The sequence below is a fragment of the Vanessa tameamea genome, chromosome 26 (assembly GCF_037043105.1).
Source record: "Vanessa tameamea isolate UH-Manoa-2023 chromosome 26, ilVanTame1 primary haplotype, whole genome shotgun sequence".
In the NCBI taxonomy this organism is placed as follows: Eukaryota; Metazoa; Arthropoda; class Insecta; order Lepidoptera; family Nymphalidae; genus Vanessa; species Vanessa tameamea.
Window position 1 is genome coordinate 6762987 of NC_087334.1, and position 17287 is coordinate 6780273.

At 31.0% G+C, this 17287-nt stretch overlaps 1 protein-coding gene across 6 annotated transcripts in view; it reads left to right on the plus strand.

Annotated features, from left to right (window-relative positions):
* LOC113393854 (zinc finger protein rotund-like) overlaps positions 1-17287 on the plus strand; it is a 167470-nt gene that overhangs the window by 133254 nt on the left and 16929 nt on the right. The window contains exons 1-2 of one of the 6 annotated variants that reach the window (XM_026630948.2): positions 3965-4586; positions 6412-6990. The exons of the other annotated variants lie outside the window; for them this stretch is intronic. Coding sequence (XP_026486733.1) covers positions 6586-6990 — 405 coding nt within the window. The 5' untranslated portion in view covers positions 3965-4586; positions 6412-6585. Of the gene's footprint in view, positions 1-3964; positions 4587-6411; positions 6991-17287 lie in introns of those variants that run through there. 6 annotated transcript variants of the gene reach the window in all.

A 17287-nucleotide genomic window follows, 5' to 3' on the forward strand; every position in this document is an offset into this window, starting at 1 on the left:
AGAGAAAGTTCTCTTTTTGTGTTGCTCCAATATTACGCAATAAAAATAATACTTTGTCGGCTCACTTATTATCTTTCGAATTCTTCCATTTTTTTATAAGATACAACGATTTTCAGCAACAGTAGTTTCGTTCTCAACTATTAATAACGCCTTCGTTATCTCTTGAGATGATTTAGAAGTTATATTTCGACTCAAATCTCGTTCCGTACAATCCGGTTCTGAACATTTGCGTGATGGATGATCGAGCACTTGCATGCTTATTTTATTACCACGAGATATTATTACATCATCGATAGTTTTGATCGTATCGCTTGCACCAACCACTACTGCTGCTTTTGTTTTATCGGCTTGAGATAATTCATTTATGGCAACAGCAATGTAATTTTGACTAATGATGAACTTTTTTATTTATTACAATGAACTAATGTGGTGTAGATCAAAATGGCGGACTCCCAAAATACAGGTTCCGTGTTAGAGTATGTAGAAAATTAGATGTAATGCTAGATGAAAAAGTAGAAAGAATTTAACATTTAAGTATCTCCTTCCTGTTAGTATGAGATTAAAATAATGAATATAAACAACACTCAGATACGATAAATATGCAGCCGAAAAAAAAAATAGATTTAACAACTAGAATGTTTATATAGTATAACCAAACGATTTAAGAACAGTCGTCAAGTACTTGTTACTAGTATTGTGACAAGTGAATTAAAATTTGAATTGAAATAAGAAATCTTATCAACATCCGACTTCCGCACCCTTAACAGGTGATTTTTTAATACTTCAAAAAAAAACTATTCAACCAATTGTTGTCAAACCCTTGCATTGCGTCCGACGACAAATACATAAAAAAAAATCTATGAATTATGAACAGGCAGTCTAAAAAAAAATCAAGGACATTCGAAATTGAAATTTTAAATTTGACTTAAAAATGTGAGCTTTTGCTTCAGTTTATGACAGTGACGTAATAAACATGAAACTTTAGTACGTATTATAATCTCAGATTCTAGATAATTCTAGAAACTGTTGGTTCTATATAATATAACCACTTGATCGAAGTATTTGTATTGATTTTGTTTTATTAATGATTATTTTGATTACTCAGTAGGCGTACCTCAAGGATCGTTGTGTTATTATTAAGTAAATTATTAATACTTCTTTATTATTATAACAAATTACGTTAATATCTATTTAATAATATTAGATTGACGTTCAGTATAAAATAGTTTTTATTTACTAAGTCTTATTTGCATCCAAATTTGAAATACAAAATAATAAGGTACGATTTTAATACTATCAACGAGATTGCGATTCTTTTGTTTTTTTTAAATATTAAATTAAAATTTAGGCAAATCAAGATATTTTGTCTATTTTTATAAAAAAAAATTGACATTTCGACTAGAAAGTAATATTTGAAAACTATTTTTATTATTTTTGTAACCAGTCAACATTAAGGACGTCAGTTTTTATCTGTACATATTTTTTTATCTGCGCGTGCGCACGCGTTAAAGTCGTTTGTCTTAGAATCTCTCGTGCTATCAATAGTTTTTTCTATACCTATATTTAAGTAACATTTATAAAAAGGCATACATATTTTTTTATACTATATCTCACTTTTTATTTATGAGACACTATAATATTGACGAACAATTTAAAACTATGTAAAATATAATTAAAAAAAAAATAAAACTTTAAAAAAAGGTTCAAACTAACAAAACCCTACGATCCTTCAATACTTGAAAACAAAACAATGGTATGATTTTTATAGAAGTAATAAAAGTAACTTTTGCTTTTAAAAGTTAACTTTTTACACTTTTATGACTTTAAAAATTGAAAGTCTGTATTGTTTGTATTTATAGTTACAAAATTGGTAGCTGCCGATTTGGTGTACTATTTACTTCTGTTTTTTTAAATAATAGAAACAAAAACGGACATTTTACTGTCGTTTTTGTTATTCGTTTTTTTTTATTATATCGTTTTAAACAATATTCAGATCAAATGTTGTAAGAAATACATTAATATAAAGAAACATCTCAACTCGTGTATGTTTGTGTAGAGATATTTATTATATTCATATACTATACTAAGACTTTGTTACGTTTTAACATCGTATCTACAAAATCGATAATCGTAAACATTTGTACATTGTTCCCAAGAACAACAATATATAACACTTGCCAAAAATAGCAAACCCCCCCCCCACACACACACACACACACTCCCAATAATACTTGGAAATAAAATCATTACTCAATGTCGCAATAAATTTCTTGACTCCATTCAGACTGTTTGAATGTGTACTTATAAAATAAATATTGGACAACATCACATACATTACTCTGATCCCAATGTAAGTAGCTAAAGCACTCGTGTTATGGAAAATCAGAAGGTACGACGGTACCACAAACACCCAGACCCAAGACAACGTAGAAAACTAATGAACTTTTTCTACATCGACTCGGCCGGGAATCGAACCCGAGATCTCGGAGACTTATCACTGGTGGGCAAACATGAGAAGAACCTCCATACTAATTGATATTTGGTAATATAATTTTACACTAAAATACACTAAGCATAGAATTTTATTTCGATATATTTTACTTCATTGAAGTCCTGAGAGATCATGATAGTTCATCACACTTGTTACAGGTGAGATTGACCGTCTGTGTGTTTGTTGTTGTCAGCAATACACCAATTATTCTACCGCCAAAAAGTAATTGAGTGAGCCAGTGTAATTAGAAACATTGTCTTATGGTCTGTATGGTTCATCTAAGAGAATTTGACAACGCATTAAATAACAATGAAGGAAGTTCCTTATACTTTGTACAGAGTAAAGATTCATTGTTTATATGGTGCGAAGTGCAGTTCTATATTTAAATATACAAATTATATATTGAAACAATAATTGAGTTATTTATTAATTTAAATTATAATTACATTTTTGACAACCTTCTGGTCGTATAACAAACTTTATTAGATAGTGACATTTTATCATGTTTTGGATTTATACTTAATAAATATTGAGTTATAAACTCGTTAGAAGTTAAATCCATGGCAGACTATTCAGTATGATATGAAAACCTTCCAATTATTAAACTTGCGTTAACGATAAAATTATTAAAGTAATTTATGTATTGTGTTATTAATAAAGTTTGCCAAGAAATTCTTATGAAACTAATCCACGTAAAATAAAAATCCTATGTAAATATCGAGCTAATAACAACTCAATTAAATTTATATACAATTAAATATTCTATTGTATGGACGATTATTGGAATCAGATTAATATCTTAATCGGACGCTTTCACACCGATAATAATGGTAACAAGTTAAAAAAAAAAAACAAGATAGTCTTATCCATCGTTGCATACTATTAACCACCCTCATTTACGTCTGGTCAATGACAGCCCTGTTTTAATCAATAAGTTCTTTTTCGCGCCGCGTCCTTGGTTTTTTTTCCCCGGCGCGACATTCTGCGCGCATTACACTTGAAATTATATGTCAATCAACGCGCATTTTTTTAACATGCAAGTCCTTTATTACGTGTTGCCCCGTATTCGTAGATTTCGCAAAAAGCTTAGCAAAAAGACAAAAGCTCGTCCAAAAAATCGTCTACCGAACAGTATCTCGTAACGCCGGTCTTGTAGCCATTTTAATTATTATTTAATACCGAGGGACGAGCACGTGGCGACGCGCGCTGTCTCGCTTGCACCGACAGGGGGATAGTCGCGCCCGCCGATCCCCGTCCCGCTTGCACGGAGCCCACTTACACACATAAAAATCGTGAATAATAAAAAAATGTGTACACATTTTTTTCGCTTAACCGCGGCTCGGTTGTGTGCGTGCGGCCTCACGCCGCTAGAGCGGGAAGCAGCTATTCAAGAGAGCGGTGCGGATCGCTCCCCACTCCGATTTTTTAAGCTCCGTTGTCGATGTTGGCGTCCGTGTGATTTTTTTCATTTTATGTGTTAGTGTACCCCTCGCTCGGTGTAGTTCACTTTTTCTACTATAGATCTGAATTTCAGTCTCGTTTTTGCCGCGTCGGTCTAAAGGCGGGCGAGCGGGCGTTTTATATTGCCTTTTTGTTGCTGTCGAGAGTTGCCGGTGGTTCGGCGCTTCTCGCTGTCTGAAGAGTGCCGGCTTTTTGTCGAAGCACATGTCCTAGCGTACAATCGCTACTGCAATCGGTGCACGCGCAAATCGCCGAGTGCGAAAAGGACAGAGCGCTACATCACGTGTGGATTACCCACCACTATATCAAAATACAGCACACAAAAATATTGAGTACAAAAAAATCGGGCAATTTGGATCCTAGTAACGACGCTCGACATTCATAATTTTACCTCAGGGTCAACAGTACGGCTCGGTGATTTTTTCTCCGACTTTTTTAAATGTTTATTTGCCGGGAACACGTGGATTTTTTGAGATATTTTGGCTTTAAGGCCTGGGACTGTTGCCTTTTGGACGTGTTGTGACGATAGTGGTTACCTTTATTATGTGATATTTTTAAGTGACATTTATATAGGAACTAACTGTGATTTATTATGGTGATATTGGTGAATTGAAGATTTAAGGGATAGTGAGAGGTATGTTAATTTTTTTTTAATTAATCCGGAGGCAAAACCCCTAGCTGGGGGTGGGTCCCCCTTGGGGGAGAGAGATTTTTTACGTAATATCTCCCCCGACTAAGATGGATGCTAAAATTGTAGGACGACTCGTTGCCGTCTGTCAAACACGACCTTGAGTTATGCCCGAACTATAATATATACGGAAATATATTCATAGCTACACGATGTTTTGATGTATTGCATTGTATTTAACATTTATTCATTTGTACGCGAAACAAATAATATATTAACCAACTTTAACGAAAACGCTATGGTGTTTTGCCTCCAAATTATTTTCATTCGAAATGTACGAAATGTTGTCCGATACCTAGTTCTCAATAAATTATTTATTGTTATAATAATTTATTATTACAACTTTGACGTGAAAAAATTTATCAGCTTATTTTCAAAAAAATCTTAGCCTTCTATCACTGATGTTGGGTCAATATTATATTTTAATATATATTTTTTTAAATACGATTGCTTTTAAAAATTGATATGTTTTTTTTTTAATATTAATGATTGTATATTTTTATGAATACATTTAAAAAAAAATGTAATAAGTATTATTAAAAAAAAAATGTGAAACTTCTAAAAAGTGAAAACTTAATTGTTTACAAAAACTTCACTTTGCGCCCGAAAAAGTTATAATTGTACAATTGAATCGCTTCACTTGCCACAAATTTGGCAACATCTCATTTACAAATATTTACAAATACTTTTAAAAATCAAACTTCCTAACATCAGTATTACTTAAGAAACAAAACTAAAAATCAACTGTATTTTATTAAACTGAAAACGACTTTTTTCATATCGTTTTAAATAAAAATAGCGAAACAAATTAATATCGAAACAACGATACCGAATTCAATGATGATGTTTTATTTAAATAAGACATAAACTAAAATAAATGCACTAAGCAATTTCAAATAAAATATTTTATCTTTTCTTCTAAATATCAATAAAAACCTAATTAAATCGCTCGATTCACTTCCCTATTTTAAAACGAGTAATGATTACAAATCTTGAACTTGATCGACCGTGGGGCCCAAGTACTAAACATCACAAGTGCACAAACATAAACACTAATCGCGACAGTACTTATTTGATCCTTGTTGTAAAAGGCATAACGATCAAGGTCCAGTAAAAAAATTCAAATCCACAGCAAATACAAGTTGGCCGTGTATTCGGTACGCGCAATTATTATCTTTGACAGCTGTGTATGGCCAGCTCCACAGGTACTGTTGGTAGCAAACGTATAACACTTACGTAACTAGATTAAAATATTCACTCTCTGTACATGCGAAATCAACTTAAAATATAAACTTGACTTCTAAATTATACCAGTGTTTTTAGATTTATATAAGTATTTAAATATATTTGCTTATAGCAACATTGTTACTAGTACATAATTATAAAAACGAAAAGAAATGATGGATTATAAAAAAAATCGTAACAAATCATGATTCATATTAACATTGTAGGCATGGTTGTACGAACCGTGTGATTATAGAAGCCTTATTCGATGCGGCATGTGGGCTAGGGGCTAGATCATTGACACAACCTACGCGGCTTGCTCACTCGTCACCTGCTTGAAAAAAAAGTAAAGTTTTTTACACTCTGAATCTAGTTTCAGATAGACGTACACAAATGTCCAAAGTTGTCGAGCAACTCGTCAAATTAAACGACACTTTAGGATTTTTCAACGCAATTGTACTTCGTAATTACGACACGATATTCGGACAACATTTCGGAGACATCTGATATTTGTCTCGTACCTGACATACCGATTTATTTTTTACAGATAGAAAGAACGAAGGATCTCGAATAATTCCATGACACAAGAAACAAAAGATACCAAGGAAATATTAAGACAGAATCCGTATATTTTTATATGATAGTGCCAAATACAATTTAGAAAAAATATATTACGATTATTTTCAAATTTAGATAGGATTAAATTAATAAAATCAGCAAGATGATGGAAGGAAGGACAATCGATTACAGACCAGACGGTGGTGGACTAGATTACCATAACTCGCCCCTAATGGCGGAGATACCAGTAGATAATTATTCGCATATCCATAGGAGTATAGAACACCTTAGATCTATTGGAGTGGCTCCACCTCTCGACCCACACCGACACTTAGCAGCTAATCTAACAGATTTAAGAAGATATGAACATCCTGATGATATGCCAGAAATAAAACCGTCCGTACTTAGACTATCTGAATTCAAGAGCGGCCTGCATGAAATAAGAGTTCACAACGATCAAGAGAATGACATTCAGCGGCAGATGACTCCTCACGACGATGGTAAAGGCTACAGTGCTCCATCGACACCCTTATCAGAGAACGGCGGCCATAGCATCCAGGAAGAGAAGGTTAGATTTTTTTGTTAGCGGTCGTAATTAATAAATTATATTTATCATTACTTTTTATCCTTGAAGTCTTCGGAAGTTTTCGTCTGTTGACGTCATCGCGCTGGTAATATTCGGTTTAACACAATGTTCGTTATTATAATCGTTATGAAGAATCACGATGCAAGTTTGTTCCGCGTACGGACCATTAATCTTATGATGATCTCTTATATTTTTGGTTAACGAATTTCCTAATATGCCTAAGTACCCTAAACTTCCTCGTTCGACTTCTAAGACCATTTGTTTTGCACGAACTATTCCATTACTATTTCAGGTATCTAAATTCTGATATTCTAATAAGATTCAGCGAAGATAAACCAGTTTAAATTGATCTATGTCTAGTGCTTTAAGTATTCAGAGGTCAAGGTGTTGCTTAATAGCCGAAATATGGCCTAAAATTATAATAAAATATCGAAGAACACAAACAAGTTTATGATGCTTTATTTAAATGAGCTACCATACATTTTATAAAAAAAAAAAAAAAAGAAATTGCGGTCAATAAAAAAAATTATCAATTTTTTGATTCTGTAAATAGTTCAATAGATTTATGTTTTAAACAAATATACAGTGATAAGTTTAATCGCTTTCGACAATGAATATTTATCACAATCAAACATAATATATCATCCTCATTCCTCATCTTGTAAGTCGGTACTCGACAGTCAAATACTCTTCTTAGAATTGAGTAAGTGATTTTGATAAATTATTGATAAATATTTATTTAGCAATCGTTTTTGCTACTTTAATAAATTAAATATTATTATAAAAGCTAACATTTATTATATGGAATAATATTACGCGAACAATATATTTACATTTAGTAATAGATAAAAGCGTATCATAAATAAATTATTATATTATACTTGTGATAAAATGGCGTGGAGTTGATGCTTCTCGTTTCTAATGATTTGGAACTTGCCGAATCAATTCAGACGTTAAATAAAATATATATATATATATGTATTCTTTGATTTTTGTCTGGTCATGATATTATTTCGACTATTCCTTGAGAATTATTACACTTGCCAATATATATTTGTGATCCTGATTGTGGTCTCGATTGATATTTGTCTCCAGACCGTTCTCAACGGAATAGCTGAGTAGGAGATATGGTGCTCAAATGTGAGCGTAAACTCCGCCATACTCTCTATTCTTGTACTCAAATTCCGATGGAACGGCAAATCGTCACGACTCGCGTTAAACATGCTTAGGACCAGCGTCTTCAACATTTCGGGGCTTAAATCCATAACCTCAAATTCTGTAAAGCATTACATTCCAACCTAACGAGTAAGAGAAACAGGGAACCAAGTTATACACCACATCATAACATATCATGCTAAGTTTAAAAGATTCTCTCGAAAAAACATACTTTTTTGGACAGATTTTTCAAACAGTTATTTTTAAATATTTATCTAGTGTAATATTCAAATATGAACTTAGCACTATCGTACAGATTAAAATAATTACGAATAAAAATAAAAGTTTGAACAACACTGTGCACATCTTAAACTTGAGAATAATTATAAGAAGTCGAATGACACATTATTCATAATAATTACGAAACCTTTAAATATTTACATACAAAATCCAACTGTGAAAACATTAATTTTATTTTTTGAATTTTTAATTACTTACATTTTCTCTCAGATGCGCAAACTAAAAAACACCTTTATTGCATTAAATTTAAGCGTTAAAATCGTTAAATTTCCAAACGAAAGCCTCTATTACGCTTGATGAGTCCGGATGTGCCTTGAGCGTACAAGGTCAGGCGTACACAGGTCGATTAGAGGTTGTAAAGGACAATAAGTACAGTCTCATGCAATAGATAAGAACTTTTGGTTTTACAATAACTTCCATTACAACTAAATCCTTATAAAATCTTTTATAATATTTTTTAAATGTCTCTTATTTGAATTTAGAATCTTTTTGTAAATCGTCGGTGTGATTATTTTATTAACAAAAGCACAAAATTAAATTCGTTCATTATTTATTTTTTTGGGAATGAAAGGAGCTTAAGTGGTATAGTGTTTAAAACTTTAAATTCGTTAGTACTGTTTGTGTATCTGTGCAAATTAGAAACTATACTAGAATCTAACAATGTAATATTATAATCAAGTAGATTTATAGTTATAATGAACGCAGTGAAAAACCAAGAACGTTTATTTAATAGATTTTATTATATAATTTAATCAATATTCAAAGCTTAAGGATTATTTTACTTTTTTTATCATCATGTAGGTGTTATGCATTTCAGCTTTATAAATAAATCTTAAGATTCACAGATACATCATAATTATAATAGTAAAAGTAATAAGCAAGTAACAATTTAAATTTAATTCATTGTTGCCGTATTGAAAAAGTATTAGTATTTTTTGTAATTGTAAGTCAGAATGTCGTTTAAGACTTTTTATAACTTTTTCTTTATATATATTTTGTATACAGAACCAAGAAACGTTTTTCAATCTTGACTGACGTTCTAGCGCTGGCTTCCGGGACGATTAGTACTTAATTAATTTTTCGGTAATTTTGTGTTAGATGTGTTCTGTAATTAACATATATAATATGATTTTAATTCATCCTCATTGCTTATCAGACATCTTATAAGATTTAGCATTGTTAGTCATCGTCGGTAAATTATAAATAAATATATGAATTACCTATATATTTTAACAGTTTCCGTCTGCGTTGGATTTTATGTGTTAGATATTTTTCCTTTTCCGAATCCTTGACAACGACCCTAGGATGACAATGAATTGGAGAAAACCATATATTTTTTGAAGCAAAACCTTAACCGTAACTTAATGTATTTATAAAACTCAAAATCTCTAATTTGCGCTACTGTTAATCTGACTCAGAGAGTATTTAACTTAATATTATCTGCTCAAGGTATTTTGATATAATTAATAATTGTATAAAGTAATATATATATATATATATATGTTTTGCTTCGGTATTAAACGCCTTTAATATAACGGCGTGCGGCGGCGTGACCATATTATACATTATACACAGTATTAAGAATATTATTCCTATTCCTTTGTTTTGCGAGTAGGTTCCACGTAAATTAAAAATAATAAATTTTAAATTCAGAATTTAAGATCAGACAGTATTAAAAAATGGTAATTTAACATACGACTAATAAGTTTTTAAATACTTCTACTTATAAGCAAAGATTACATTCTATGAGAACAGCAATATAAAAACACTTTAAAGTTAATTAGAAGTTTTTCTTTTATTAATAATGATATTATCCATTAGAATTAAAAGCCTTTACGGCTTACGGTTACGAAGCAATCTTAGCAGCAGCCCGAAGCTAGAATGTGTCGAAGTTAAGTCTCGTGCATTGGAGAGTACGTCACTTTATACCTGCGCGTGATCTCTTTCATGTTGGATTCTCTTCCTTTTCAAATCACTCAAAGATTGAGGGTGTGCATATGTATCCTTTGAAATTGTCCACGGACGCTTTGGTCAAGTGGACACTACCATTGTATTTATGCGAAATGGTCAATAGTGTTGAGGGTCAAGAATGACGCAGAACTTAACATTTTGCTTATTATCAGGCGTAGTATCAGGTACGCATACTGGTTCAAAGGTTATAAATTCACATACTTATAATATCCTACACAATAACTCCTAAACTCAACGTTTTCGTACAAACGCTGATAACAAATAAGATATGGTGACCCGGTAGAGACGAATCGTTACAAGGCCTCTGATAAAACCAAGACATTATATAAACCGTTGGAATATCCTATCAAATAAATACCTAATTTTTTTATTACTTTTGCAAATAGTCTTAAGAATTCATAAAGTTCTTTTTTTTTAATTAAACAATTAATTTCTAATACAATATGTGACCAATAAATTAGACTAAGTTTGATTAAAATAGTATAAATACCTTACATTTCAAAAATAATAATTACATAATACTCGTAATTAGTTGCGTCTTGTTTACTAAGGATTCTCTCATCTCAATTTTTTTTATATATAACAAAACCTCATTTGTCAGAATGAAAATATCAACTGGTTTCAAATAGACTTTTATATGCTTCCAAAAAAAGTTTTCTAACTTCATAAGAAAGTCCTTATTCATTTCAAATAATGCCCCGTAAATCCTACCGAATGATGAAATTTCTCCTCTCATGTTGAGATACAAAAATCTACTACTAAATGCTCAGCGAATTTAGCTTATTAGCCTTAATAATACAAATACTCAATTTGTTGTTATCTCGTTTCCTATATCGACTCAATTTTGTTAATTATTTTGTAAAGCTAAGATATTAATTACTCAATGAAATAGTTACAACGAACACCTCTTGATACAATTTCCAAAATATACCCTTATTGATTTTGATTTTTGCACCTTTTACGATACTTCTCTTCACGATACAGGTGCTCAAATTGCTCTATTTGTTAATATATTGTTTTTTATTGAAGTATTAACTCATTTTGTTAATTAATTACTCAATAAAAACATCGGCTTATAAGAAAAGCCCGTAGCTTGCTAAGATCACCGAAATATCTCAATAAATCTTACAAAATGTATCGACGATGGATTTACCTACGGTCTTTCAAGCACTGCGTTAAAATTATCAAATGCTTATCAGAATAGTGATGGCAATATGTTTTAGTTAAAGTTATTTGATACGAAGTGTTCTTAATGACATACTTAAAAGTATCGATAGTAGACACTGTAATTATAAAAGTTAAAATTAAATTCAATTTTGACATTTAACGTAAAATTAATCTAAGGTTCGATAGTTTAGAGATTGTTTTTTTTTATACATATATATTTTTTGGGGACTTTTACAAAAATATTTTTCGTTCAATATATTTAATTTTATAGATAAAGACAAACTATCATAAACGCTGAATAGATTTAAAATTTTTAGATATTTGAATGATTTTGCTCAAATGCCTTGCTCATTCAAGGTCAGACTCGTCCCATAAAATTTTATCGAAGTGAAGCACTAGTGATTCATTAATAGCATTTAAATCAATTAAAAACAAATAAAACGTGGCTACGTATTATTTAAAAATACAAAAATTTAGTTTTAGTAGTTTTTTCTACCATTTTTGACATATTTTTTTTTTACTTTATTACGGTCATAGCATTATATCATTCATCCGAAGTGATGTAAAAAGTTTTAAATTCATACCAGTAACCTTATACATGAATGTATGTATGTCTTATCTTGACCCAAACACTTCCCATCAGAATTTCAATTACCAGGAATAACCTTCAGTTTTTTGTATTATATTAGCACAAATTTAAATCCTTTTTGGTTTCCGATCTGTAAGGTTATTTGATTTTTTTGGATGCGCAAATTATTTTGGACCTATCAAAACATTTTCTCGGAAAGTTTTTTTTTTAATAATAATAAACACAAAATAATAAACACACACTTGTGTAACAACACTTGTGTAACAATATGTTTAATCTACTTTAATAATATTAGTATACAAACTCGCTATACAAACGATCAAGTAAAAAATAGCTCTTCGTAATGAGATGTGATTTTTAATTTTAATAATTTGTTATGGAGGTAAATCGTTCATATTTCGTATGATATATAATATTTAGGCTTATTTTACGTACATATATGATCATAACAATTAATATGTTGCCACATTAAATATTATTTTTAGTAATGTCAAATATACAAGATAGCATATCTGCTTATGGCAGCTGAATAAATAAATAACCGAACTCCGAAGCTAGTTTCGTATCCAACAACACCGATCTCTGCATGTCCGATACGTTCGGTAATCTATTCTGCACGTCTAATCTATCGATTATAAAAAACCTGATCTGTTTCCCGCGCAATTCGCTCGCCGTCCGTCGAGAAACCGAATTCGTTTCAAGGCCACATTCCAATTTCAAACCATTGTCAATGTCGCCGGCCAGCGCATGACTGATGTTTTCTTTGGCCATGCTAGTTTATGGCACTTTTTAAAATTGGAACATTTATTGCGATAATTCAATTGTGAAAAAGTTTTTTCATACACGAAATACAAAATAAAAAATATTCTATCTGTATAAGGGAAATTAATGACATTCAATAACTTTTACAAATATAATAATTTGATCTAACGTTAGAAAAAATTATTTGTTTATCATAAGATTCCCTAGATTCACAGCTTATAACGTTCCGCGTTCATTTCGTTTTATATTAATCATGATTCAAGTTTAGATATTTTATCTACGACCGCGCTTTAAAACGGTCAATGTCAATAAAGCCTGCACCAGACTTGTCATTTAAATATTTTTTGCATATGTATCAGTTATTTTAATCTAATTACCAAACAACTTTTTATTTAAGTTCATTGACACCATAAGGATATAAAAACTTTTCGATTTTAATAATTTTATTAATTCTGTGACTGGATATTATTTGATTATAACAAAAATTATATAAGGTAATTTAATATGACATTTGAGATAATATTAAAAAAAATGTTTGCGAAAACAATATTCGTAAAAATAGCAAACGAAATAATAATTTGTAGTCAAACCGCCATGTCTTGATCGAAGACGTTTCTTGGAACGTATTAACGAAATTTTGCTCGTTGTACATAATATTTTTCTCTCACCTAGACCTCTATTCCCGGAGGCGTAAAGTTTATAATGACCTGGCAAATTATTTACACGGACGCATATCAACAAATTTACACTGTAATTTTGATTGACACCAACCATTACGGGCGGGTTAGGCGTTGCGTCATCGAGTAACTACGGACATACGTCGGTTTATTTTTTCGGCTATACAATTTTAAATTTTGCTGTTGATTTATCGCTTTACACTTGATATTGAACTTTAAGTCTATGAATTTGAAGTCAAGGTGACGCGTAATGATTACAACAGTGCGTTTGTTCGCCTTCAGCTATTAGTGATCTCTTGGCTTGTGTATTATTATGTAGCCGTTTATTTTTGTGTATTGTATTTTTTAAAAATAAAATTATTAAATTTTATAATTGGCTTTTTAATCAAAAATTGTAATAACATTCGATTTATACCGATTCATATTTTAGAAGTTATTGTGTGTTTATATAAACTTGACAAATTTATATATTGAAGGTCATGTACATTCTAAATATAATATAACGAGTAAAATAATTATCCATTTGGAGTCTAACGAAATTACACTAATCACGACGCCGTCACGCGATTCGACTATCTTTACCTCCTGTATTATATAGGTAATTATTTTGACGGCTCCGCCTGGGGCCAGCTCGGCATTCTTTGTATGAGTTGTTCACAATTTTAGGCCATTTGTTATGGACAAGCCAAGAGTCATTAGACCATTACAACGTACACGCAACATATTATACTCTATTAAAATCACAACTTTATCGTTCAAAACAACTAAAAATAAACAAGGAACTGTCTTACCTTATCAAACATATCTTATTTTTAAATTATATTAAATCGATAATTAATGGACTCGATATTAAAATGTTGTCGTTTTAAAACGTTGCTATTCATTTCGATTTAAACAGGATGCGTATGTCATTTTTTTAACCTATATTGAAAACTATATCCCAGTAGATTTACTTATTTATGCTCAACCTATTCCCACACTCACACAGCGAGATCTAAAGTCGTTAAGTAACAAGTAATAAGCACATGTCCGAGAATATTACTTCCTTTAAAGTCACCTCATTAAACGAAACTATTTCTACATTTATATTTGAAACTTAATTTCAAGAAACTTTAATATAAATATCGGTATACTTTTCTTAACGTAATTATATTAATATACAAAAGTCCCGCCCTCCTCGCGTCTGTTATTAAGACTTTGTTTCAAACAAAGCTATGTCTGCAAATGTTGAAAGTAATAATCTTTACATCAATGACCAGTTTATGTCTGTCAGAGGAAGACAAAGCTATTTAGATAAAAATACATCACATAGAGATATATATATCTTATGTCTCGTTTCCCTTATTAGATACGCGTTTTATTTAAAGTCGTTAAATAAGTCGAATTCAACGAAAATATAACGTTATAGTACGTCGCTTAACCTGTCAATTTGTTGACACTGTGTTTAACAGAGTCCTAAATATCTTGTTTATATTACTATTGATTACGTCAATATTTTAACATAAATAAGCCGTGATGATCCAATGGTTATATAAGGCATAGGATACCTAAATCTTAACCTGGGCTCATGAACTTTATTTTACGTACTGATACCTGAAAATCTTCGTCACGTCTATCTCTACCAGCTTACATTGAAGGAGCATAATCAAATACATCTAAACTGAAATCTGAAGAGGAGTCTTCAAAAGATTACGCTTTAATCCAACAGTGGATCATTTACAGCCTTTCTTCAACTTTCTTTTTTTATACAATAAAACGAACTGACTCTTACAAATATTAAGCTCTATGTCGGGTTAAAATTACTTGTTAACTGAAATGTCATGAGTTATGATATTATATTACAATTTTGCGGCGAGCCTCTCACAATGTTCGAATATTCTTGTATGTTGGGCCAAATACCCCGTTAATCTACATACAAGATAAATTAATCTTATTACGTACATTGTTGATTCTGTACAAAAATTAATCTTGAATCCATTATAATAATTAACTCCTTGAATATTATTATGTTTTATTTTAAAATAGAAAGGTTGATAAAGAGGCCGCCTGATGGCAAGTGGTCACCACCGACCATAGACATTGGCGCTGTATGTAATATTAACCATTTCTTACATCCTTAGGAACTAATGTTATGAGTTGTGCCTGTACTGGCTCATTTTCCTTTCAAATAAGAGCACAATAATAGTAAGTATTGCTGTTTAGCGGTAGAATTAGTGACGAAAGAGTGCTACCTGCCCAGATGTGATAGCACCATAATGTACCAAGTTCCTGGAGGTACATATTTTTAATGATTCCAAAATTAAATAGGTATCGTTACTAAATTTAATGTCATACTAATTTTAGAGGTTAGCCATATATTTTAGTAGACAGAGCCATATCGTAAAAAAACATTTTTTTGCAAAGCTCTTAATTCAAACATCATTGAAATTAACCTTTGCCTTTATAACAAGTTCGTGTTTATTTACAAATAAGGAAAATGCGTATCCTTTAATGTGAATAAACATAAATTTAATAAGAAGATACTAATTTCATATAAATTTCAAACGTAATAATTTATATTTGTGGAAGAACTAATATAATAAATTTTCGTGTGAAAGTAACAAATAAAAGGCACACCCACTTCATGGTTCGACTCGGCGCAGACGCACGCTGTGACGTCATCGGGCGTATTTAGCGTGACCTTGGACCAGCTCAATGCCAAGTAAAAATTAGGCAGACCGTACAGTCGCTGAACGCATCCACAACATTCTTACGTCAATGAGAAATACATTTTTCTTATTACATAACAAGTATACATAGCTTACGTCCGCCATTTTGGCTCTGATACGAAAGTTGATGATTGTCCATTCGAATCTTGAATCTAACATCACAACAGTTTTATTAGGAATTTTTTCGTATAAGTAGGCGGACTGGCCAATGGACATGGTTAGAACCTTTGGCGATGGACATTGGCAAAGCGCTACCAACCTTGGGATAGTTCCCAAGGTTGATGTTATACTCCTTGATTTTTTATCTACACGGACTCTCTTACCTTTCAAACAAGAACACAAAAATACTAAGTAATGTTATTTGGTGGTTAAATGTATGATGAGTGGGTGGTACCAACCCAGACGAGCTTTATTATATACATTTTTTTTTATTGAATCCTAGTTACCCGCCCGGCTTGACACATGTGTAAGTATAAAGGTTTATAAATAATTATTAGATTGAAAGACAAACATAAAAACAAAACAATTTATTTTTGGAAAATTGTAGGTCTTCTCTTCTATAATATGCATGTATGTGAACATTAAATTTTTAATTGATTTTATTTTCATTTAAATTTGAAGTCTATTTCAATTTCGGTTTCCTAATTTAAATAATAAGGTCACGTGGGTCAATTATTTGCTATCAAATGTCGTAGTAACTGTTTTGAAATAGTTAATACCATTTCTCATTGTTTTTGGTATTGTAACATTTATTTGGACTCTTTAATTTGAAATAAATTTATTATTTGCGCCTAAAATGACATAGCGTGATAAGTTTTAATCAAATAACATGATTTAAAGCATATAATGAACGCAGCTAGATCCATAAAATTGTCTAAAAAATATTCAGTGGTATTTATAAATTATAAAATGATCTTATACAGTTAGCTCACATAATATAAAGGAAAGTT